At 37.3% G+C, this 26433-nt stretch overlaps 2 protein-coding genes across 4 annotated transcripts in view; both read right to left on the minus strand.

Annotated features, from left to right (window-relative positions):
- Positions 1–15740, minus strand: part of pdhx (pyruvate dehydrogenase complex component X) — a 37343-nt gene extending 21603 nt beyond the window's left edge. The window contains exons 1-5 of the mRNA XM_055222231.1: positions 15707–15740; positions 14102–14331; positions 10013–10187; positions 6775–6858; positions 3740–3840 (exon numbers count right to left, since the gene is read on the minus strand). Coding sequence (XP_055078206.1) covers positions 3740–3840; positions 6775–6858; positions 10013–10187; positions 14102–14331; positions 15707–15740 — 624 coding nt within the window. The remainder of the gene's footprint in view (positions 1–3739; positions 3841–6774; positions 6859–10012; positions 10188–14101; positions 14332–15706) is intronic.
- ehf (ets homologous factor) lies at positions 14325–25411 on the minus strand. 3 transcript variants are annotated; one of them, XM_055222253.1, is made up of 9 exons: positions 25319–25411; positions 20897–21008; positions 20196–20453; positions 18158–18202; positions 18042–18083; positions 17906–17968; positions 17776–17817; positions 16853–17048; positions 14325–16072 (listed from the first exon to the last, which is right to left on the minus strand). In XM_055222253.1, the coding sequence occupies exons 2-9, from the start codon at positions 20970–20972 to the stop codon at positions 15973–15975; spliced, it is 822 nt and encodes a 273-aa protein (XP_055078228.1). In that variant the 5' UTR covers positions 20973–21008; positions 25319–25411; the 3' UTR covers positions 14325–15972. The 3 variants fall into 3 exon arrangements, with proteins under 3 accessions (XP_055078228.1, XP_033824686.1, XP_055078229.1); XM_033968795.2 differs by lacking the exon at positions 25319–25411 and adding an exon at positions 24131–24342; XM_055222254.1 differs by lacking the exons at positions 20897–21008; positions 25319–25411 and adding an exon at positions 24131–24299.
- Between the last annotated feature and the right edge of the window lie 1022 nt (positions 25412–26433).

Here is a 26433-nt window from a genome sequence, read left to right on the forward strand (position 1 = left end):
TACATCCAGGGACATCACAAAAACTGCACTGATAGGGCGACTGACGGCGCTAAGGAGGCTGTTCTACATGAATGAGCTGCCGTTTAAGAATGAACATGTGCAGTGAACTATGATGAATATCCCCACATTCATACGCAGTTTTCTGATGATATAAATAGACAGGAGCCGTGCCTGCCAGAGCCACACATTTAATAGTTTTATTGCATCAGTGGAAACAGACCGATGTGGTGAAAACGCTTCTTGAGGGACTCCGGTAAAAGCTAATAATATAACAAAAGCTTATAATGCATTTGAAGTGAACTGTTGACATTGTTACGGTGCTTATGAAGAGCTCTTTGAGAAACTGGACCACTTATGAACTGAAGGTGCGTTTTCATTACTGGCGTGTGCTGCTGGGTTCACATTCGTAGTGGTTATAGTTGTTGTGTAGATTCCACAGAAGACCACATTGCAGGATTCTCCTCTCCAGTACCTTAGAATAGACTTAAGACTTTACTCTTCTTAAATAGAGAAACCAACCCCCTCCGTCTGTACTACCCCTGACCGCCACACAATGTTGCCATGTGATCAGTAAAAATCAATATTTGTTGTAACATGTTTAACATATCTGGGGAGACAAACATACTACAAATTCCCCTACAAGCACCCATCCATTAAAAAGACAGATGGTTGTTAAAATTGATTGTAGAGGTGAAAGGAAATGAAGAGGGAAGGTGAACTCAAAAAGATGAATGTGTTTGTTATTTCCAGTTTGGTTGCACTCACGTACCATTCCACCATGCAGCTATGTACTTAAAAAAGACATATATGTACATTTTTCAATTTGGGAAAACGTATATAAGAAGCGTTGTTTATGAATGCCTGGCTTGCACTTTCCCATATAGGGTTTGATTGATTATATCCAGGCCAGATTTTCAGATTGGAGTCCACAGGGTCACGGCAGAGCACAGCAGTAAGGATATGATGAGATGTGGTAATCTGCTCTTTGTGGTCCAAACCCCCCCGACTCAACATCTCAATATAGGCACAATCCGCACGCACTGCTCGCACAACGCCCCAAGAGCCGCGCTTTCAAACTGGTGGAGCGCCATTGTGGCAGTTGACCCCCATAAATAATGTCTGCACAGCGCAGGGCAACGCCATTTCTGCCGTAGGCCGTCCATAAGCAAGTAATTATCTCAAAATTAAAAACCTGTTTGGAAGGCTGCGCTACGCTTGGATAAGCTGATGAACTTTGACCCCGAGAGAGGAGACACTGTATTAGTCATAACGCCATCCTCGAGCAAACTGTGTTGTTTTTCTTAATAACTCTGCTCTCTATGAATAAAAAGGGGAGAGTGCTCAGGGGCTTATCTAATACAGACCATCTTTCTTTGCTAGCTCCAACCGCAGAAGACCCTACCCCCAGTTCTTGGGCGGTTGTCATGGAAACTGCCTCGTGCTCGTAGTAGCCAAGACCAGTATGGAGTAAGGGGATTTAAACGAATGGAAAAGCATGGAAATTAGATAGAGTATCTGCACAAAACTGTACAACCAACTGATATTTGATTTTTATTTGATTTTTTAATTTAATGAATTATTTTTTTGTCAATTAAACATAGTACCAATGTATCTAACACTGACGTTTGATGCCCGCAACCAACATTCATACTGATATTGTGTTCTTCGGCAAGACACTAAATGATAACTAATACTGGTATAACTAAGCTGCAGCATCAGTTTTGTTTCAATGGTAAAGTTAAGTTTAGATCACATCCAGAATTTTTAAAGAATTCATTAAAAAATAAGATGGAGATCTGTTAGCTAATATTGTTAAGTGTTATTCCTATTAGCCACAAGTATTTATTTATTTATTTTTTATTTTTTTAATGTGAATTTTAATAGGTATCCCTCATGGTTAAAAGTGGAGTCTTACAATTTGAGATAGTTTTAGATACAACATTATATCATCATTGCCAAGTTCATTTCTTGGCCCATTACTGACCAGAATATTTTGACAATTTCCAATCATTAGGTTTCAAGATAATTTGCGACTAAACAGATGAACAAATCCCAGCTGCCACAGATGTGCGTAAATAAATCCCCGCAGGCTTTACATACTGGACGAGAATATCCCCGAGATCAATACACAATGATGAAAGAATGTTATTGCTTTCCTCTCGGTGGCGGAACCTTCAGAGCCAATGAGACGTAACGGATGTTGGTATCTTTGACAGCCCATTAAAAATTCAAAGCACAAACAGAACAATGGGGGATGGAGCGTGAGGTGTGGAGTCACTGCTGGACACCGCTGTCAGATTACACAGGAAGGAGATGAAACAGGCAGAACCAATTAGCAAAGGGAATGGGACACCCCGAATTACACAGTCAGGGAACAAGGAGTTTAAAGACAGAAGTTATGGAAATGTGGCTCGTGTGCGGTAGGGATGGGATAATAAACATTAATATTGCTTATCGTGGTAAAAAGGGTAGGCGATAATCATTTGTGAGACATTTTATATAATCGTGAAAATTGCTAACAAAGATAATCGCGTTTAAATCAGTAGAACGTCCAGAAAAAACCCCAAAATGTACTTATCCATAATGTTTTCCACTATATCATAGTTGTTTTCACTGATAACACAGAACAAATGCATAAAAGTGATTATGAAGAAGTTCCATGTTTAAATATTTAAATAAACATTTTTAAACTGTCAGCAACTTTGATAATTATCATGATTTATTCGTTAATCACAATTATTTTGGACATGATAGTCGTGACACCAGACTTCAATATCGTCTCATGTAAAATGTATAGTTTTGTTGTTTTTTATGGCTGATTTTGTAAACATAATTATCTAAAAAAAAAAAAAAAAAAAGAAAAAAAAAGTTTATTCCACATTTCCATTTAAAAAAATAAATTTTTTAAGTAAACAATATGGTATTACAAGTTGTATTCCTGATTATAATGATTAAATATTATTATAAACCCCACATGAAGTAAGTATAAAGTAATGTTTAGTGCAAAATTGTGTAAAAATATTATGTGTTTAGTACAATTTAGAAAAAAAAAAAGCTTATAAATCGAGTTTCTGCTATGAGAGAGCAATTATTCAGTAATTATTGTTATTAAGTAGTTTTATGCAACAGAGCAGTTAGACCTGTCATAATAATTACTATATCAACTTATTGTTCAATATATAAAAACTGGAACAATATTTTTTAGGTAAATATTTATCAAGTGCACAATTTCTTTGCACTACTGGGAAATTTGTGGTTATTTTTTGGCTATATGATAAGATTTAAGCTGTAAAAAGGTTAAAGGTTAAATTAATAACTTCTATGACTCATTACAGATGCAAACTAAGTATTAAAGTGTTTCATTCTGCTGTTTATTTATTGCAGTTTGTTTTTTAAGCATATTGTACATAGAATTTTATTTTATTTTTTTTTGTCAGTACCATAAATGAGTTTCAATAGTATTGTTTATCGTTTATATTTACTTCTGCAAAACTATCACACTTCAAAATGTGTTATCATGACAAGCCTGGCAAATAACATCAGTTTATTTGAAATTAAAATGTTCCAAAATGGTTTACAAGTCCCAACTATTTCATGCAAGTTTTTACTGTAGGTCATAAAGTGGACCTCCGTAACTCAATTTTATGACTAAGTGAATCGTTCAAAAACCATTACCTTTTGTACAATGTAATAAACCAAGAAACAAACAAACATGGCCCTTTTGTGTTTGTTCACTCACCAATATCTTCGCCAGCACGCCGTCGTCACTGGACTCCATAGTAACCACCGCTTTATCAGTTTCTATTTCACAAAGGGCATCACCTGCTGCTACTTCTTCACCTGCAAAAGTATAACACAACAATACAAAACCTCAATATATTAGATTCACCCTGGTTTCTTGAACTTGTCTTGCACTGAACAAATGTAACGTCATTCAGGGACAAAACGGCGAACCGAGGAGACTTTTTGACTTGGGCCTTGTATTTCCAATGAGACGCCTAATCAACATTTCATGGGAAAGAATGTGTGATATGGAAATGTACCGTGTCTGATAGGAGCTTGGATTTCTGCCTACTTCGAAACCGCAGATTCCCAAAGGTCCGCCACATAAGACACAGCATATATTAGCGCTTTCTCACTGGATAGCAATTAGCACGCACTGGCTCATTTCTTCTCGTCTTATATTAGTTTTAAGCTTAGGGAGTTTGAGCAACGTTTGACTGGAGCGGGGCATTGACCAAAGGACGTTATTAACCGCTGGTGTGAAAAAAAGAGTAGCCGTGTCAGCCTCGGGGGTCATTTGTAACGGAAATGCAGGTTCCGAATCGATAGTGTCTTGTAACAAATTCAAACATTTCAAATCATTTCCCTTCTGGATCAATATGGTTTATCCAAAGCGCAATTCGTACACAAAGTCATTCAAAGTGTTTTACAGACCAAGAAAGACATAAAAATCAAGTAAAAACATAAATAATCATCATAAAATTAACATTAAAAGAGAAGAAAAAAGTATTGAGCCTGGATTTAAACATGTACTGCAATAATTAATGGTATAAATGTGACTAGTCGAGTATTTAAATAATCATAACTGTCATTTGATAATCATAATTTGATCATTTGTCTGCTGATGCACTCATGAACACTCTATAAAACACCTGCCACTTTACAACACCTGTCACTGTCACTTTAAACGACTATAATTAACCGACTTACACTGATTATTGTTATTGTTGTTCTGCCCATACTGTATATTTTGTATTGCAGATGAACGTCTATTTTTACCTTCTTTGCAAGCCTTTATTTTTATTTCATTATAGTTTATTTCATATTCTTTGTTTCATATTGCGCTAAAGCAAGTTCCTAGTTTGTGCATTTTGTTTACTGACAGAAATAAAACGCCCTGATTCTGATAATTGTTGCTGAATGACGTTTTATTAGTTTGGTGTCATTATTAAACAGAATGAAACCCCACCTCTTCTCCCTGACATTTAATTCTAGCTGGGCGGAATATCTCGATGGTTTATTGTTTCATTGCTCTTTGCGTGTGTCGTATTATCTGTATATTTGGGGTTTTTTTGGTTGACTTTTTGTGTGAGACTCCATATTTAACCTTTATTCAGTTTTAAAATGTTGATGTACAATGGAATTAATTGTTTAGCTAGTTGAAAACAAAAAAAACCCCTCACAGGTCAACTACTTGTAATAATACTAACTATCTACAATTTCCTGCTAAATTCTACAACTCAAATTATAGACTTTTGATTGAATGCACTCTGTACCATTATGAAGAACTACCTGTGCAGACGAAGAGGACCGTTTTAAATGAAAAGGGTGGAAAAGGTTAGAGGAGGCTGTAACAGAATGTACAGGGGTGAGGAGGAGTATTGATGTCGGAGACCCCTGAGAATACGGAGTAGTGGAGTCCAGATTGGATTTGTATGAGGTATTAACAGTGGACGACCCCAGGGGTGAGCCGCACTGTGTACTATTGAACATTAAATAGATGCCCCCACAAACCACTGTAATAACCATTCTGTGGCTGTGTGGTGGATGTTGTACCTAAAAGTGAAGGGATGCAGGGCAATAGTTAATAGACATGTATTAAAAGATGGTCATTTAGAAACTATGTTCATGTATAGATGCAAATAGAAGAAAGAAAGCTAACATCATTTCAACTTTTGTCATTTATTCGTCGTGGTGTAGCTGCTTATCATTACACACAAACAATAGTACGGTAGAGCCACAATAATTTGTTAAAAGATCATTTTGGGTTTTTGAACTATTTGTAGTTTGGTCTGGTTAAAGAAATAGAAACCTACAGTAATAATGTGATATCCAACACATCAATGTTTTTATTACTACTATTATTTATGTATTTATTTTTATTTACTTAGTTTACCGTGATTATCCTTAACCTGGTTTGTTGTGCATACGTTTTTTTAATAATAATAATAATAATAATAATAAAAATAAAAATAAAAAAGAATTACCAAAAAAACTGAAAAAAAAAAAAAAATGTGGCTATTACAGTTTACTTGAGTGTTTACATGAGCGCGTGAGCCCTGTTTGATTCAGTCATTCATCTGAGCTGTGGTGTTTTCACTGACACAGCGGCACATGGCAACACGGCGCAGCGGCCAATCAGAATCCCACTTGCTGCCTCATGATAGATGAGAGTGTGGCTGCGGTGCCTGGCTGAGCAGTGTAGCTAAGCAGTGATGAATAGTGACAGCGGTGGTTTCTTTGAGCCAATTAGCACCGAGGGTCCCTTGGGTGCTCCCAGCTCCGAGCCCTCTGCCCTACACAGCCAACTGTTGTCATCTAGGGAACTATTAGTCCTCCTGCTGAAGCTGCTGCTGCTTGTTTGAAGTGTAAACATAGGTAAAGGAAACAATTCAGCATGTGTATGGTTACAGACCATATATATTGTTTTGTGATTGCAATATTTAATATAATATAATGTCTGTATGTAGAGCAACTATTTTAGTTTGTAGTCCGTTATGTTTTCCAATTTTTTTCCAGGAAAAAAAAAAAAAAAAAAAAAAAAAAAAAAATATATATATATATATATATATATACATACATATATATATAAAGTCCAATTGAGTTGTGTTCCATTAATCTACTGATATATGAGGTTTAAATTATATTCCAGGTATTTTACAATGAAATGCACATTGGGTAGACAATCATTGAAGCCTACAGTTAGTGAAATACAGTAAGTGCCATCTTAATAGTCAAGAGACATCAGCAATAACACATTGTGAGTTATACCTTCTTTCTTGAGCCATTTGACTATGTTTCCCTCCTCCATCGTTGGGGACAGAGCAGGCATCTGTACCTTGAGTGGGGCGACCCCTGCAGGTTGGAAAGACAAATACAAGCATTAACAAACAGCAAATTTCTTCAGTTTTAAGATACAGTATGGAAGTTTTTAGCCAAAAACAGACTAAAATAAAAGCATGATTATTTGGTTGTGTTTACTGCATTTAAAAAGGAAAAAAAAAAAAAAACACAAACAAAACAAACAAACAAACAAAAAAAACCACATGTTTTATGAGAGGGCTTTCATCTCTACAAACCAGACTCTTATTTGGCCTGGAGATGGAGATGAAATGCCACATCAGAAAGTTACATACCGTTACTTTAAAAGCAGCCAGTGTATCTAAAATACACATATTATTGACACTTTCCCCATGAAGAAAACTGTATGATTGGTTGTTGAATCTTTACACATCACCCTGCACAGCACAGCCACAATTATCAAGATGCATAAGAGTGTTTACTTTACAGAGGAGCACAAAAAGAACCAATGAAAGATCCACCCAGGCAGGTCGATTACGTAACTGATGTTGCCCACACCAGAGGCTACAGAGACGCAGGAGCTCGTACTGTCCCTGAAGGAAGCATCATATAAACAGCTGTAGCCTCTCAGGAGGTCAGAGGTCACTGGGACAATGGGAGCTACTAGAGAGACAGACTTATAACTCTGGCAATTACTGTTTTGATCCAAATCATTTACTGAAAAATAAGGCAAGCCTAGATTATTCAAATACTCTCCCAATTCATAGTATACAGTTTAAGGCCATACTATTGGCACCTGCCGCTTGTGGGCGTTCACACTTCACTGGAAATGGTCAAATCCAGCCGTCACTCATTTAGAGAATGATGGAGGCTGATCACGAAGAGGAGTGGGTGGATAAAAAGGTCTGTGTTTGAGCATAGAGCTGCATCAACAGAAAAACACTTATTTTTAGGTATTATTTTAGTTTACTTTAGGTCAAGAAGTCCTTAAAGTAAACCAAGTGGTTTCTCAAAAAATATTAATCTGAGGCCTTGGTACAACTGTGTGTTGCTGCCATCTGCTGGATACTGTCATAGTGCCACAAAGGCCCTATTAGTCAATTAGGTAATACATTGCACAATAAACACATGCAGTTCACTCCTATATAATACTGCAAACCAACTGAACTATTTCTGAGGATTCATGTTCAGACAAGAAGGAATTGTGAGACCTCTGTCAGAAGATTGGTGGGTAAAATGACTTGCTAAGGAAGACTAACACACAGGTACATGCCACTCAGTTTAGTGGAGAAAAGTCTTTACAGATTCCAGTGACCTGTGATCATCTCTAACACTGTCAAAAGTCTCCAGAAAACAAGGCCTGACAATATGGAGAAAACAGCAACAGCCTGTTTGGTCAAACACACACAATATGACCACAACTGTAGCAGTGGCTTACCAGGAATGTTACAGTGATTTCCTTTTACATGTGTGGTCACGAATCACATTGGCATCCTCTTTTCCTACTGAGACTAAATGAAGCGCGCTCAAACCTCTCAGATCCATCTATAATCAGGCAATAAAGACACTTGATGAAAAACAAAACCTTCATTATCACCACTGTAATATCCTAAGTAAATACAAAATGTTCAGTTACGACAATTACATTTTGTATTACATTTTAGATATTTATTCAAAACTATAAATAATGCAGCTCCATCTACACTAAAAAACATTTATTAAACTTTGTTCCGAACAAATTACCCAATCCACTCGGCCTCTGTGAACCGAAATTGGATAGTTTCAAAAAGATCCTCGCCCTTTGCTCAGTGGTTTTTTCAGTCCAAACCATCAGAGGAATCAACTAAAGACAGTCTGAAATTGTTTGTAGATTTGAATATTTTTTACTAGAAATTTGAAAAAGTACATATTAGATAATCAAACATGTCCACATCAGTCTAGTTCAGTGGTTCTTAACCTGGGTTCGATCGAACCCTAGGGGTTCGGTGAGTCTCAGTGGTTCGGTGGAGGTCAAGACACGCACCTGACTCATATGATTAACAGACTGCGAGCGTCTCCAGACGTTGGCCCAATTCAACAAATACACCCTTTGATGTGTCTATCGAAGTACCCGCCCCACTTAAATGAGCCGTTCGAACGACATAAAAACATAAAACGACATAAAAACGAAGAAAAGGAACAGACTTTGCTTTGAAAATGACATGAGAGTGGCACTTGCCAAGGTGAAGCCACGCGTTTCTGAACTGGTCTCTCAAAGGCAACAGCAGATGTCACTAATTTGCAGTAAATATTCATTATTATTCTAGCGTGATGGAAATTAGGCGATGGGTGTGTGTTAAAATGTTAAAAATAATAAATAGCATAAATAAAATAAGTTCATTATTGAAATACATAAGGTTAAAAATTAAAATCATTTCAGTGTGGTAGTATTAAAAAAGGTCATGTCTTTGTTAAAAGGTTTGTATGTAATTTGTTGTGAGTTCATGCATTGTATTGGTTTTATTCTTTGAACACAGTGATGTTAATGCACGGTTCATTTTGTGCACCGGTAAAATATACATATGTTTTTCAATAAAGAAGGGTTCGGTGAATGTGCATATGAAACTGGTGGGGTTCAGTACCTCCAACAAGGTTAAGAACCACTGGTCTAGTTCATTTGTGATGTTCTATATTCACTGTAAAAACCTGCACATCATTGCTTTTTTAAATTGGTTTGGACTGTAGGAAACATCATGTATTGGACTTGGAGACATTTACTGTATTTTATTGCTAATGTCAATGATGAACTGTTAGTCTTATACTGCAGTTGTAATGAAATGTGTGTTTTTAATGCGTGTTCACCTGCTCAGGGACTGCAGATGGAAAGCAGCAGTAGTTAAATCTGGTACAAATCTTCTTTTCTTTTGTAAGATTATTGAATTTGTGTACGATCCCTTACAAATAAAGAATAAAGAAAGAAAAAAAATTGGAGGTGTTTGTACCAACTTAAAGGTGACAGTCTGCTCTTAGAAACAGCTTCAGATAACCCATGTTTTCTTCTATAGCTCCACGTGTTGACGATTTACCAGAACTATGAGCTGTTGTTTATACATATCACACACCATCCTAAAGAATAAACTCCCGATACATTATGATACAAGATCACGAAGACAGCTAGCAGCAAAGACACTTAGCACTCGATTTAAAACTCTGCATCGACAAGACTTACCGAGACAATAAGCGGACTGAAACAAATGTCTTGCGGGTTCCTGCCATAACTGTAAACCCCAGACACATTTATTAAACGGGTTTAATTTTAGTCCAAATAATATCCCCTGACGACCCAGGCGCAAGGAGGCCGCCATGTTGTCGTCCTCCGCCGGTGTGACGTAACCACGCACGTGCTTGACGTAAAAGCGGGTTATTAACGAATGAGAGCATTTTATCCTTCAAATGTCTAAATATGAAAATAGCACAAAAAAAAGTCTCTAAATAATAGTTTTGGTGCTTGCTAGAGTGTGGTTGTCAGGTTATTCAGGCAGTAACAAAAAAAGGAGAGTAGTAAAAAAGGTTCCTAAAGTGTCATTTTCTCTCGGATCTTTGGCTCCCTCTGCTGGACGGAACATATAACTACATACAATTTAATTAACTCATGTTTTGATGTTGTTTTTTTTTCTCTTTTTATGATGTGTGTGCACATTTTAATTGTTTGTTCGAAATTCTAATTCAGCTTGAACTTACAAACTGCATTTCCTTGAAAACAGCCATAGACCTCTTCAGTTCTAATTGAGCAACACAGACTTATATTCACCATTAGATAACTGTATAACAAATTCATATTCCCTGTGTGTTATGAGTGAAATTATGGTATTATGTCTATATGCATATAAAGATGCACATTAGGCCTCCATTTTCCATTTCCATGATATGATTGAGAATTTAAACATTACATGTCTTATTAAAATGCTGTGTCACTACCGTCGAAAGAGAAAGATTCAGTGATTGTTTTAGAGGAGCTCTAATAATCCTTATTTATATTAAAATGTAAACATAGACTACAGAAATGTGGTTTTTTTTTTCTTCAAATTATTATAATTTTTCCTGATTCTTTGTCACGCATGCATGCTGTGTGACAATGATTGGCTCATTCTGCGGTCTGGAATAGTACTAAAGGAGCACATTGTTAATCCATAATTATTATTGTTACTGGCAATAACTACACATCAGGACTGTGGGTAGGAAGCTGGCAACACAAATTATTAGATTTTTGGTGCCATATGCATAGATTTCCATAACTAAAAATGACTTCAAAATTAAACATACATGAATATAATTGATTATGGATTAAATAGCCATAAGAGTTGTATCTTTTATCATTTATTTTCTACCATGTCCTAAGGCAGATTAAGAGACACAAAGGCTCTCAGGTTATGTTCCAAATTAAAATATAAATATTCTAAACTCTCAAAGTCACAAACATGATTTTAAACATCTACAAATGATCTTCATTTCTACCAAGGATCTGACCAAATGACTAATTTTGTAAAAATGAAGGCTGTTCATGACACATCCAGAGCAGCCATAGCACGGACAATAATAATAATTGTTTATGTACTAAGCCAACACCTGCAGCTCATCTTTAGACATGAGTTAGGCCTTTGTTTTTGGCAGTGTGGCATAAATTCCTCATCATGTGTGTGTACAAATATTTCCTACAGGTGTCTAGCATTTTGCCCACTAACTGGAACTGTCGAAGTACTGGTACTACAGGTTTAACGATACCTTCCCAAATTGTATTATCAGCTCTTTCCTGCGCTCAAAGAATCTTTCAAACAAACAAAGAGTCAGGAAGAAAACACTTTTTATATGTTATTTTGTATGTGGGGTGCTTGAAACCAGCTGGTTCAAGCTGATAGGAAATCATACAAAGGGTGAGTGTGCGTCTGTCACAGCAGCTCTTGTCTCTTTGTGGAGATTAGTGTTGTCCATTTGCCTGACTGTTAGCGTCCATCACACGGGTCGTCATGTCTCAGCCACTCCTGTCTGCGCTAATCACACTAAACACACACAGATTATGAGCAGAGGTTTAAGATTAAGAATAGGAAAGACATTAAAATCACAATACAAACAAATAAAAACATCATTAATCATCATAAAACCAGAATAGGTTCAATGACGTCCTGATTACAAACCTGTCATCAAAACACTCGTTTGGGTTTATGTTCATCTGACTGATTTACCACCTCACTTTATATTAAGACACATTAAACTAGGCTTCAATACAATTTAAAGAATGATTCAAGTATAATTAAGGCATGCTTTATTGATACGTAGAGGAATCTGCATTTGACCCACTTTCGATGGGGTAGGGTGACCTGTCATGAGGAAGAGGCGCCACAGGGGACCCACTTACTACATATGATGGAGGTTTTGATCAATTTATTGTATTATTTTTGTTTTATGGATCAGAGAACTTGTAGATTGTAATGTTTTACAAGACACTTCCTTTTACAGAGTTTAACAATGCGCTGTGTGAATGTAACTTTGTATTTTAGCCACGGGCCTAAATAATAAAGTCATTTACTCTTTTTGAAAGAATTGGGATTGGGCCCAAAAACTGCCTCATCGTGTCGTTATTTTAGCCTTTAGTCATTTGGACTTTTCAACAATGATAAAGTGAGTGAGTACAAAACAAAACATCTGTACTTTTATCTGCTCTTCATCTGAATTTTAAACTATTGGCTTTACTGGCACAAAACAATATGAGCTCAAAATTGAATGGAAGTAAACCTTGATATGGCTGATTACATTATTCTGTCAGATAGTTGTTAAGTCTTTCAGCATAACAACAATCTGAGTGGAAAATCAGGCTGACGCACTTTAAATGAAATTGCACTGGCCACTTGTTTTATAAAATAACACAATATATGAATGTACACCAATCAATGTCTATTATTCTCCTGCCGTCAGAGACAATCTCTACATTTAATCAGTGCTTTTTTTCATCAGTGAGAGTAATTGAAGGCCTCTTTTAATCATGCCACAGCTCAGCCCAGAGTTTCTGCTAATTATATGCGCATTGGAGGTACTCCCAAAGTGTTCAACATTATTAAGTGTTCTCCATGTCTCTTATGTTACAATTGCATAAGATAGATTTTCAAAAATAAACGTCTCCTGTCTACTTTTCAAACTAGGCAACAAAGTGCAAACTTGAGAAGTGTCTTTATTTACACGGCTGCCCCACCAAAACAGGTCAGGAGTTCACCACAGCCTGCTCTGTCCTTGTTTGAACTCACTCAAGCGACGTTGAGTTTCCTCGGTGTAAAGTGTCACTCGGTAAACCTGTTTGGCACGAGTTTTTAATTACATATGTTAAGCAAAAGAAAAACATCACAGTTTTTGGCGTATCCTCTAGAGTTATATGTTGTATGACACAGAATTTTACATTTGACACAGTGACATGTAAGATTTCTACAAAGTAACCCAGTCTATAGTCAATAATTATCTAAAAATTAACAAGAATATTTGTTTTTTTTTAAGTTAAAGTCTGTTTTTATTTCACATATTATTTTTGCATGCCTTTATTTTTCTCATAGTTTATATTTTACTTCGATTATTTGCTGTTTTTTCTGATTCTGAGAGCGTGGAAGAGAGGCTCGTGTTAGATTGTGGACATAACTATTAAAAAAATGCTTCTGAAACGGTCAAATGGCACCTGCATGTCTTGGTTTGGCAATTGTCCCCATCCACATACCTCACTGAACTGATAACTACTACTGACAAACTAACCGCCAACATTCTTGACTTGCTTAACAGCTTTGCGTTACTTTCGCCAAGTATCGGGTTCACGGCGTGCCTTGGAAAATATTTAACTGTGAAAGTCCCGTTACCGAAATCCCAACTTAATCTATACAGACCGCAGGAATAACCATGAAATAAAGAAGGATCAGGAGGTATTTACAGAAGACTTTATTATTCCAAACATAAAAAGTATGTACATTTTATATCGTCTTTTGAGTTTATTCTCAGGGAAGAGGTTGGTGGTTCAATTCCAGCTTCAACCAGTGCATATTTGTCCTTAGGTAAGTAACTTTTTGGTTGTCAAATGCTGCAAGTGCCAGTTTTAATAATGACAAAGCACAACTGAAAAACCAGCGGATGTTTTGTGATTTTGAAAGTGACCTACTATTTTTATCTATTCACTCAGGTAAGAAGTTGGTGGTTCAATTCCAGCTTTTTTATCAATGCACATTCGTCCTTGGGCAAGTACTGTATTTTCTAGAGTATAAGTCGCACAAATGCATAAAAATTAAGAAAACCCCCCCATATATTTCACATATAAATTGCATCTGAATATAAGTCGCACCTGTGGCCAAACTATGAAAAAAAGTGCGGAAAATCCTGTAACTTTGGTTGTCAAATGCTGCAAGTGCCAGTTTTTATAATGACAAAGCACAACTGAAAAACCAGCGGATGTTTTGTGATTTTGAAAGTGACCTACTATTTTTATCTGTTCACTCAGATAAGAAGTTGATGGTTCAATTCCAGCTTTTTATCAGTGCATATTTGTCCATGGGTAAATAACTTTGGTTGTCAAATGCTGCAGTGCCAGTGACAAAGCACAATTCAAAAACCTGTGAATGTTTTGTGATACTGAAAAGTGTCCTACTTTTCTCAATTTTTTTACACTCAGGTAAGAGGTTGGTGGTTCAATTCCAGCTTCAACTAATGCATATTTTGTCCTTGGGCATTTTCTGGAGTATATGTTGCACTGGAGTATAAGTCGCACCAGCCAAAAAAACAAAAAAACAAAAAAAAAAAAGCATAATAATGAAAAAAACAACAACATATATTTCACATATAAATCACATCTGAATATAAGCTGCACCCTCGGCCAAACTATGAAAAAAAGTGCGGAAAATCCTGTAACTTTGGTTGTCAAATGCTACAAGTGCCAGTTTTTATAATGAAAAAGCACAACTGAAAAACCAGCGGATGTTTTGTGATTTTGAAAGTGACCTACTATTTTCTATCTATTCACTCAGATAAGAAGTTGGTGGTTCAATTCTAGCTTTTTATCAGTGCATATTTGTCCTTGGGCAAGTAGTTTATTTTCTAGAGTATAAGTCACAACAGCCAAAAAATGCATAATAATGAAGAAAATAAAAACATATAAATCACATCTGAGTATAAGTTGCACTTCTGGCCAAGCTATGAAAAAAAGTTTGGAAAATTCGGTAACTTTGGTTGTCAAATGCTGCAGTGCCAGTTTTTATAATGACAAAGCACAACTGAAAAACCTATGAATGTTTTGCGATGTTGAAAAATGACTTGCTATTATCTGTGTATTCACTCAGGTAAGAGGTTGGTAGTTAAATTCCTGCTTTTTTATCAGTGCATGGGCAAGTACTGTATTTTCTAGAGTATAAGTCGCACTGGGGTATAGGTTGAACCAGCCAAAAAATGCCTAATAATGAAGAAAATAAAAACATATATTTTCCGTATGAATCACATTTAAGTATAAGTCGTATTTCTGGCCAAAATATGAAAAAAAGTTCGACTTATAGTCCAGAAAATCCTGTAACTTTGGTTGTCAAATGCTGCAGTGCCAGTTTTTATAATGACAAAGAACAACTCAAAAAAGTGAACATTTTGTGATACTGAAAAGAGGTTGGTGGTTCAAAGCCAGCTGCAACCGAGTGCGTATTTGTCCTTGAGCAAGTCACTTCCCTGTGTGAATATGGGTTGCTATAGAGGAAACTGAGCGCTTAGACTTATTCCTTAAAGACGCATGCATCCAAGTCTTTAAACAGAGAACAGTAAACGGACTAAACACGTTGGATTTCATGATGTGAGGCAGTTATCACTACTACTGCAGTTGTTGTAATCCCAAAGGACACTTCACAGCATAGATGTAGCATACATTCAAGTCTAATGCACTCTCCTCTGGGAAGCATTTTAAAAGAAAGCACACACACTCTTTTGATTATGACAAAAGCATTTCTTGTAAACAGGTTTACAGACTCTTCAGGATGCATTATGAGGATTATTCAGTGCAATGTCACATCACACAAAAAAAAACATTCAAAGAAGAACAACATTAAAGCAAACTCGTGTAAACAGTTTAAGTACGCGTTATCAAAACAAGCTGAAAACTCTAAAAAATACATAAATTACACAATGAAACAGTCACTTTTCCACCTCTCTCCATCCTCTCGCGTTACGCCCAAACTTGTAAACCAACCGTCGTCCATCAACTCGCTCCAAGATTTCCCTTTTGTAGTAGTATCTGAAAGACAAACACATTTTAGATTGATTGATTAGGCTCTTTTCTGCATGATAAAGGCGCCGCAATATAGACCAATTAAAGCTCACCTCATTAAGACTTAAATAAATGGTAAATCGACACATTTTTATACAGCGCTTTTCCACATTCAAGGCTCTCAGAACACTTTACATCAAGAAATTCACACACACATTCATACAGCAGTGTGCGCAGACACTGAGGGCGAGGTGGGTTAAGTGTCTTGCCCAAGGACACAATGACAGCATTCATCTGTGGGAGCTAGAATCGCACCGCCAACCTGTGGGTCAGGATTTGGCCACTCAACCTATTTATTTATTTATTTATTATTTTCATTTGTTAATTAATTAATTAATTTATGTATATATTTATTTTGTCGAAGGTGGGATTCGAACCGGCAATCTTCGGATCATAAATACACTTAGAGCAGAACTAAGTAACTTTAGCTGTAGCGCTCCCCCTACAGGTTGCTTGTGAAAATGCTCTCAAAATCACCTTTGTAACCACCACAGGGAGTTTGAAAGACATTAAAAAAGTTGAAAATGTTACTTAGTTCTGCTTTAATAGTTTGGATGACAATAGGTTTGGGCAACGCTCGCACTTCACTTCACTCCGCAATCACCAGCGACCTCATTAAACTAGGTCATTTGAAAATATATTATAACTATGTGATTACAAAGGTTTTTTTTAATTTTTTTTTATTTTATGTTGACAAAAGAGGAGAGGTCAAAAAGTAACCCGGGTTCTCCACACCCCCTCCCGTACCTCATAGCTCGACTTAATTTCTCATAAGTCATACTGCTGTTATTCTTCTTCTTGCCCCAGAGCTGAGCCACCGCTTCGGACTTGAGGAACCTGAAGACGCCCTCTCTGCGGTCCTCCCACTTTATAAGCCCTGGGTTACGCTCTGGATCTATGAGGATATCCCGGATGAACTCCCACAGGTGGATGCCTCTTTGGTCTGTAAAGAGATTAAAGAGGATATGTTATGTAAACGTGAGAATTAAAAGCTTTTCACCGTGTTATAAATTGTATTTCCATTGATTAAAACGCTCATATTATGCTATTTTTCATGTGTTATAATGTTGTTTCCTCATCACACACAGACCTAGACTTGTGTTTTGTTTCATTCACACACGTTTAACGCACAAACCCTGTATATTTAGGCTGCGTTCTTCTCTCAAACTGAAAAAAACTCTGTTCCACCTTGTGATGTCATCATGTGGTAATACAGGAAGTGCTCCACTGTGTTTTTAAACTCCACACACCTTCACAAATTTCAGCCCTGGAATTGCAAATCCCTACTGAACTAAAAGTAAAAGGACTTGTTAACTTGAAAACTACCACTTCATGACATCACAAGGTGGAACAGAGCGTTTTGAGCTGTGGGGATATACAGAGAGTTATTCAAACATGTGGAATGAAATAAAACACAACTCACTTTACTATACGTACTTGTGAATAATCCAAAAATCTAGTCACATTTGTATGGTTCAAATATGTCACGTACAATTTTTTTTCAACAAAATCTGTTGCTTGGTAAAGTGAAATGTGTAGTTTTGAGCAGTCATAGGACGTTTAAATCAATATTGCGGATTACAATGGACAAATATAAAATAAAGATTAACTGAAACATGATACGTTGCCACATAAAATATTACAAAATACAGAAGAGCTTTGACACTCACTTTCCTTCTTGGCCTGGTACGGACGACTACATCTTTTAATTTCTGTGGAATTAAAAGTGAAAGTATGACCTGACATTAGTTAATAGTGCCTCATAAAACATAGTGAATCAATGACTGAGTCACGTCTTACCGGGGCTGGAGGGTGTGTGGGAGGCAACAGGCAGGACAGGGTGCAGACAAGGCTCACACATTTCTGTCACAACAAACAAGGACTTAACACTACCTGGATTCTCAGTTTCTACAGAAAGACAGTTTTATGTGTGTACCTGTGGAGGGATAGCTGGGACTGGAAAACAGATATGTGTCAGCTGTGAATTAGACAGTAAAAAGTTAATTATAGTTATTCAAGCAGGCTGGGCACTGTTTGCATAATGAGTCTTACCTTCTTGTTTGAGGTCACAATGTCCAATATCTGTTTGATTTTGGCCTGTGCAGAAATACAGAACAGACATGATTCCACAATATGCCAGATTTACCATTCCAAAAATAGCTTGGAATGTTGTTTTGTTTCTTTTATGCAAGCCTTAAGCCTCATTCGTGCACAGATAAGTACTGTTTATTTGAGTCACCACTGTTTTTAGCTTTATTCAAACTTGACTTTCAGGCTCATATATTGTTTTGTTAAAGCTTGTGACACATTTTTGTTAGTCATTTATGTAACAATACAGTCTTGTTGACAGAGTTAGAATTTCCATTTAGGAAAATGTCACAGAACTTTTGGCATCAGGTTACTTTTCTTTTTTCCCCTCATCTCCTTGTGAGTATTTGTACCCCTTAAAACTCAAGTCTTTCAATCAGCCTTAATTACTAACAGTGGATAAGCCAACTCTAAGCCGGTGTCTTAGCTTCCAACTCCCTGTGTGCTTTGTTAGAAGAGCTGTTTTCTCCAAGTGCAAACAACAAATCCATCATCTCTGCTGCTTACAGTGGAGTTTTGGGCCTCTACAGGGGCATGCGGTGCGACCCCTGACCGGCTCGCCAATTCCTCCTAAGCAACACTTCATCAAGACAATTCTTTTGGAATCACACTCCTACTGCCGGAAAAATCTACTTTCTTCACCTCGACCACATAAATGCCTCATCTAGTTCTCTACTTTAGTAAACTTTGCTTTTGTATTGGATTTAATGTCTGATGGCTCTCTTCCGGTAACATTGGGGATTTTTGGTCATTTTGAAATACACATTAGCATCACGATTATTGTTGATTAACCTGCCTCACACCAGACTGATACATGTGTCACTCTGAATTGAGTTCTACACAAATCAATCAGGGATGGCTCGTGCTGAAAATTATCGGAAAACGTGGAACATCATGATGATTAATATTTGAATCTCATTGTCTGAAGTGTGACAGCAGCGGAACAAGACAAAAAAAAATCTACTTTTTGTTACATCCAGTTGAAAGAAAAGCACAGACATCTTCCCTGTACACAAATGCACAAAGCTCTGACCTTCTGCACGTTTCTCACAAAGAAAATAGTTTGTATTGACGCTGAAATAGGCTGAAGTACGTCTGTCGGCGTTGACATGTTTGTTTTGGTTCGCTTGAGTGCTTGCCTTTTGGCTTCTGCACAAACCTCTATGCTGCTGCTCTGTGATCGGTGCGCTAATCTCCTGTCAGGCCCTATCGCACCATCGGGGCCACGCCAAGATGGAATATCATGAGAATCCATCGAGCTGTGCAAGGTGAATTGTCGATAGGACTGTAAGGGATGCTAAAACATGAAGACTTAAAGCTCTTTTTCTCAATATTGCCTGACAAGTTCCGAGTAAAGAGTGTGGATCTGGTCAATGGTCCCATTATATTTCTATGGCAGGGGCATCAAACACATTTTCACCGAGGGCCACATCAGCATAATGGCTGCTCTCAAACGGCCAGATGTAAAATAAATCTACTTTTTAACTTGTTAATTAATTGTTTCTGTATTTTTTTTACTTATACAAGTTACAAATATTGCATATGAGTTTGTCTAGATGTAAAAATATGGCTGTGTAACTTTGTATCTTCTGGTAAAATGACATTTTAAGACCATCACACCTTTAAATTTACGCTATCGAGGGCCACAACAAATGATGTGGAGGGCCATATTTGGCTCGTGGGCCTTGAGTTTGACACTTCTATGGGGATTTGTCTTGCTGATATAACAACTGGCAATTTTTTTCATCAAATTATCAATTTTCTATTTTGTGTTTTTATTCTTTTTTCCCCCACAATGTCATGATTTATTTTGGCTAATTATAGTAAAGTATAGTATATCAGTATAGCAAATAAGTTCTGCATTTCTTTAGTCAACCGTAACTTGTATTGTGAATGAAACAGTGCAGAAAGTCAGGAATTGGACGATTTAAGCATCTGTGAATGAAACCAAAACTAGTCCATTGAACGTTTTTGGTTGGAATAATATGTCTTTAAAACACACCGCTCCACTTGAGCTCTGAGAGGCTGTTGAAGAGGATGGGACCCACACTGCCGGCCGCTAACAGAAAATCCTGGTAGCTGAGGCTGCAGAGCTGATGGCCGTCCATGTCGAAGTTCTGCAGGGGAATGCTGGAGGTGTCGATCTGGTGCATGTCCATGATCTGCTGCACCCAGTCCCAAACCTGGTACTTACTCCAGAACTGGGGCTGGGACTCGTACGGCAACAGACGACCAGAATATCCAAACATTACTGTGTGAACTGCAATCAGAGTAAAACACCCAGTCAACTTTGAAAACAATAAATAAAACTGAAATTATATGCCAAAGTTTACATCAAATTCCACTGCTGCATAAAGCTGCACATACTTGTCATGTGGAGAAAACAATTATCTTTTTAATAATTATTTAAACACTGTAGCAATTAAGTCATTTGCAAATCTATTTTCTAAGTGACTTGTTTCGTACATGTGTTACAGATCTCAGGTCACGTACACCACTGGCTGATTTCATATTAACTATAATGCATTCAAGGCAGAACTTAATTGTTTGAGAGCGCAATCAGGATCTCCCTCTGGGTCTTTATCTTTCCCTAGAGCTTATATCTTACTGTAGACTCAATAAATACTTAAACGTGTCAATAATCCATGAATAAAATATGTCTATATGTCATACGCATACGTAAACCCATAACATGAAACGTACTGTCGGGGTAGGGGTTGGAGGAGTCCCAGGAGGAGGTGAGGCTGCTCTCCAGAGGGCTGCTGGACATTATGCTCATTCTGTATCTGTACTCTGATGTTTCATAACCCAGAAGCTGTAAGGCAAGAAATGCACACACCACCGGACAAGTTACTAAACAGGTAATTGCTCAACCTCTACAAACTGGTATTGGCATTTTGTGTAGGCTTTACAACGACTTTAATGTGACGGATTAAAACGAAAACTGTTGGGTGACTCCTGTAAGACTGTATTTTTTCTTTCAAAGGCAAGATTATTATTGCAACACTCAATTTTCTTGATTTTTTGAATGATGACTGAAAGGACAAAGTTCACAGAGTAAGTGCAATTATTGGAATAACGCCAGAACAGTACTTTGTAGACTTTTTACAGACCCATTGTGAAAATACTGCTTATCGTTCCATTACTTTCTCGCTAAGATCCCATCTGATGTCTGGTCTAGTGTGATTCAGCTGAACAAAGAGAGCTGGGGTCTCGTTTATAAACCATGCACACGTATAAAAATGTTGCATACAAGTGTTCATGTTAAGTTTAGAAATGAGCAAGTTTGTGGAAGATTGTTGTTTTTTTTTTTTTGTATTGACGGTTTTAGTAAGAATTCCACATAAAGTTTCATAAATGAGACTTGTTTTCATGAGAGTATAACATCAGACATTGTATAAGATCAAATTTTGCAGCACGATATGTTGCTAATACTGAAATTTCTTAATGCCTGTGACAGAATAACCTTAAAGCAGAATAATCTGAGTGAACAAATGTTTAAATAGACAGTACCATTAAAAGACAAGAGCAGCAACACATAAACAGCAGAATGAAGCAATACTTAAACATGGAAGGGTAGAAAGATGAATATGTAACAACAAAAGTAACAAAATCTTGCCATTATTGCAAAGAAACTATAAATATTCAGCCGAAAAATAAATATCTCCAGCCTTCATATACTGGACAATAAGTCGATATACACTGCCTGGCCAAAAAAAAAAAAAAAGAAAAGAAAAAGTCACCACCTGGATTTAACTAAGCAAATAAGTTGAGGCTGCTGCAGTTGGTCAGGTCGAGGTTCAGCAACAGTCTGCGCTCAAAGAATGAGGCCAGCTGACACCTGAATATACTGAATGACCAGGTTATTCCATCAATGGATTTTTTTCTTCCCTGACGACACGGGCATATTCCAAGATGACAATGCCAGGATTCATCGGGCTCAAATTGTGACAGAGTGGTTCAGGAGCATGAGACGTCATTTTCACACATGGATTGTCCGCCACAGAGTCCAGACCTTAACCCCATTGAGAATCTTTGGGATGTGCTGGAGAAGCTTTGTGCAGCGTCAGACTCGACCATCATCAATGCAAGATCATGGTAAGAAATTAATGCAACACTGGATGGAAATAAATCTTGTGATGTTGCAGAAGCGAAATCGAAACAATTCCACAGCAAATGCATGTTATAATCCAAGCTAAGGGCGGTCCAATGACATATTAGCGTGCGTGTGTAACCTTTTTTTTTTTTGGGCCAGGCAGTGTAGTAATTATCATGATAGGCCTATTAACATCATCCATTAACATGTTTGGCATGCCAGTAACCTGCACCACCAATTGCGGTTGCATTTAAGGACATCTCATACTTTCTACATTTGTTTGATGCTCACTAACTACCACTTACACTATGACAAGGTTTCTACTAAAGTAAACAGCTAACATTGACAACAAGAGCCTTTAGATTTGCATCGCATGTAAATAAAGTTATTCCAACGGTTGCAACAAGAGGAAGTGATGGATGTAATGAATTTAATCTCTGTAATACATAAAATGCCATTATAGTTAAAGTTTTATCACGGTCCATTATCTTTTCAAATCTTGGTGGCTACAATTATGTAATGCGTCATCTGCAAAAGTTCAACACCAAACACACCAACGTTCATGGGAAGCTACCGGTTATAGCTTAATAAGGCGGCATAAACATCAACTCTATGCAAATCCTTTGACACATTTATGTTACTTATCCACGCTTAAACATCTGTGTGACATACATCGGATCTGCGCTAAAGATCCCGCAAATCTCTTCTCAAACAGCCCAAAGCGAGATCTTTTAATGAGATTTCCAAAGAAAGACGTGTCGCATGCTGTAATTCTAGCGAAGATCCACTCCCTGCTTTTGACAGCCTGCCAAGTGCGCTCACATGCTCGCCGTTGCATCGCGCTAACCCTCGCCGCGGTACGCCACAGCTTAAGCAGGTATCATCTGCTACAAGTCAGAGGGAAAGAAAGCAGAAAGCTGAGAAGAAGATGGCGTAAATATACTCATGGATCAATAACCTGTATGCTGTGGTTAATAAAGTCATTTTTTTTATAAAGGTAATCCTAAAATTGACTGTTTATTTGACTGACTGTAAAATTACTTGGAAACATTTAATGATAATTATAGTGGAATTAGTCTTAATGAAGCATGAAGAGAGACGTAAACGGCCCATATTACACAGTTTTCTGATGCATGTTTCAATGTTTCCTCATCACAAACAGATCTGGAGTCGTGTTTTGGTCTTTTGTTCTTCTTCTCTCCAATGGAAAACACTCTGTTCCACCTTGTGATGTCATGTGGTAATACAGGAAGCTCCACTATGTTTTTAGACTCTGTACACCTTCAGTAGAATCATTTTAGTCTGAAATTTCAAGTTTCTACTGCACAAAAGGTAAAATGTAGCTGTTAAATTGGAAACTACCGCTTCATGACATCACAAGGTGGAACTGAGCATTTTGAGCTTTGGAGATGTAGACAGACTAATAACAAAGGATTACTCAACCATATATGAATGAAAACACAATGCGAGGTATGTTTTAGAGGAGGTAACAGCATTATAACATGGCTTAAAGTTCACAACAGTCAATTTTGCGTAATATAGGATCTGTTTTGATGGGGTTTAAAAGCGTAATTTCCAGGAATACAGTTATATCAAAAACAAAATACAATAACACAAGTAGTTTCGTGGTTCCTTTTTAATCAGAGGACAACTATGAGCATTGCTGACGTTACTTTTGAAGCTTAATCTTAAAATAATGCCACAAATTGAACTAATCGCATATACAAAAGCAGGCAAATGAAACAAACTCAGATCTTTCTCTTCCTTGTCCCAGTATCTTGCAAGTTTTCTCACCTCTATTTGGCTTGTGTAGTGTTTACTCAAGCAGCATGGCAGCTTACCAGAGCAGTTGAATGAGATCCCACCAGGGCTGTAATGAGGACCCAGCAAGTTCAACTCTTGGCACAAGCTTTTCCAAACAGCGTGTCGCGAACAGGTGTTTACAGTGCTCCTCTGGATTTCCGTGGTAGTTTAAATCAGCAGACGACAGCATACAGTCAACACATCTAGGTGCTGCCCCACTCACAATAGCTGTTTTATTCCAAACTTCCTTATCCTTCTCCTATTGGTGGCCATATTAATGATAGGTAAATTTTTCCACCCACACAACATTTTTTTTTTTTCCCCGCCCACTCGCACCTCGTTACACACCTGACTGCAAATGTCAAATGCTTATTCAGAGTAAAATACCTTGTCGTCATTACGCAATTAACAGTATTCATCCTGCAGGACATTTTGCAATACGTGCTTTCCAATGTTGACAGTTTATGTAAGGAGAAACCACATGTTTACCAGTGAATACAAGGAAGTACGCAGTTTGTGAAAAGAGTTTGGACAGCGTGGTGGGTACACGTTAACGTTGTGTAAGTGCGACCAAGGAATTTGTTTTGTTTATAGGTATGAGCATGTAATAAAAGTTTGATTCCATTTGTGAAGGGCAGTTAATTTATGTAACGGTTCATTAATGTCAGTGCATTTATAATTGTTTGTAGATTGTGTACTAGTACTTCTACAAATACAGCTGTCTGAATGGCAAAATCTAGACCAGGGGAGTCCAAACTAGTTTCACCAAGAGCCATATATTGAAACATCTTCAAAGTGATTGGTCATAGACTGATGGTTGGAGCAGTGAATCATGCAAATGTTTGTTACCCGGCAGATTTGAGTTAAAAAATAAAATAAAATAAAAATGCGGAGAGAAAAATAACTGATAATCTGGGCTCATTTTCTTGTATATCCATCGTAGTTGCAAGTATTTGAATCCTTTTCAGAACTATTCACATATACTTAAAGCTTTTAAACATGCTATAGTTGTTTCATCTCACTATTTACATTCTCGAAGATGTATCTGAAGTGATTTGTGAATGTTTGAGCGATCTTTAATCACTTATTTTGAAGTTGCCGTATTGTCGATTAACCCGAGGTACACGCCCACTTCTCTGTACTTACTTCGTTATCCATTTTTTAAAATCAGTGATACACGTAGGAATCGGCAGCCTCGCGTAATCAGCAAAAAATCGGCTACTCACCAGCGTGACCTGCAGCTTTCATCATTTTTCATCGCTGTTGTGATGACATTTATGGCGATGTCTGCTTCCATCGGCGACCGCACAAACCAGTGGACCTGTTTCTTCATTTCCATCGTTTTAGATGAACATTGCGATTTCAAATGTTCAAATTTTAACATAATGATCCACAGGTGTCATAGAGTATAACAGACGAAAGCTACGCCTTCTTTAAAAAGCTTAGATACCTCCACTCTTTCCAGAATAGCTGTCAAACCAGTCTAAATATAGGCTCCTGTAACAATATATTCTGGTATTTTCACAAAAAGTCCCTCTATATTTCTGTCAATGGTTCCACAGTTTAAACAGATTTAATGATCGGTGTCAAAAACTTCCTTGTAGGCTTCAGACATGGCAAATGATTAGCTAAGGTATGAGTACAATGTTACGTAAGTGGAAGGCGTTCAGTCACTTCCCCAATATGTGTGTCACCCTCCAGCGTTATGGCCTTCTATCCGCACAGAGAAAGTACAAAGGTCTATTTCTGCTGATCAAAAAGTGTCTCCCATTTGATGACAGATCTGAATGTGACAGATTTGTAACGCAGCCTGCGCTAGTACAATACCTCACGGGTGTTAGCTTCACAATGCACAGTGTGAAAAGGTGAAACGGCAACGAATAAAGAATACAACCTCGACAATGAAGGACTGTTTTGTGTTTACATCGGTTAACCAAGTATCAGAATTTAGAACTCTGTCGCAAATGTACAACACCAATCAGCTAGTACATCATTAACTAATCTATTTGTAGTTGTTGTTGTCTTATGTATTTATCTAGATGCCACATGTTTGTTTCTCACGGAACTGAATTTACTTTTTGTGCTGGTTGGAAGCAGGAGTGGCGCCAGATGAGGGCTTGAAGGGGCCCTAGCCTTTCCTAAAATGGACAATGCACCTCCAGTCTCGACTAAAAATATTCAAATGATTCAAAAAATTTAAAGCATAGAGTGAGAGTGCAGTGGTCCCTCGTTTATCGCGGGTGTTATGTTCTAAAAATAACCCACAACAGGTGAAATCCGTGAAGTATCAGCTTTATTTTTTACAGTTATTATATATGTTTTTTGGAGTAAAACCCCTCAC

Source organism: Periophthalmus magnuspinnatus, chromosome 6 (genome assembly GCF_009829125.3).
Source record: "Periophthalmus magnuspinnatus isolate fPerMag1 chromosome 6, fPerMag1.2.pri, whole genome shotgun sequence".
Classification (NCBI taxonomy): Eukaryota; Metazoa; Chordata; class Actinopteri; order Gobiiformes; family Gobiidae; genus Periophthalmus; species Periophthalmus magnuspinnatus.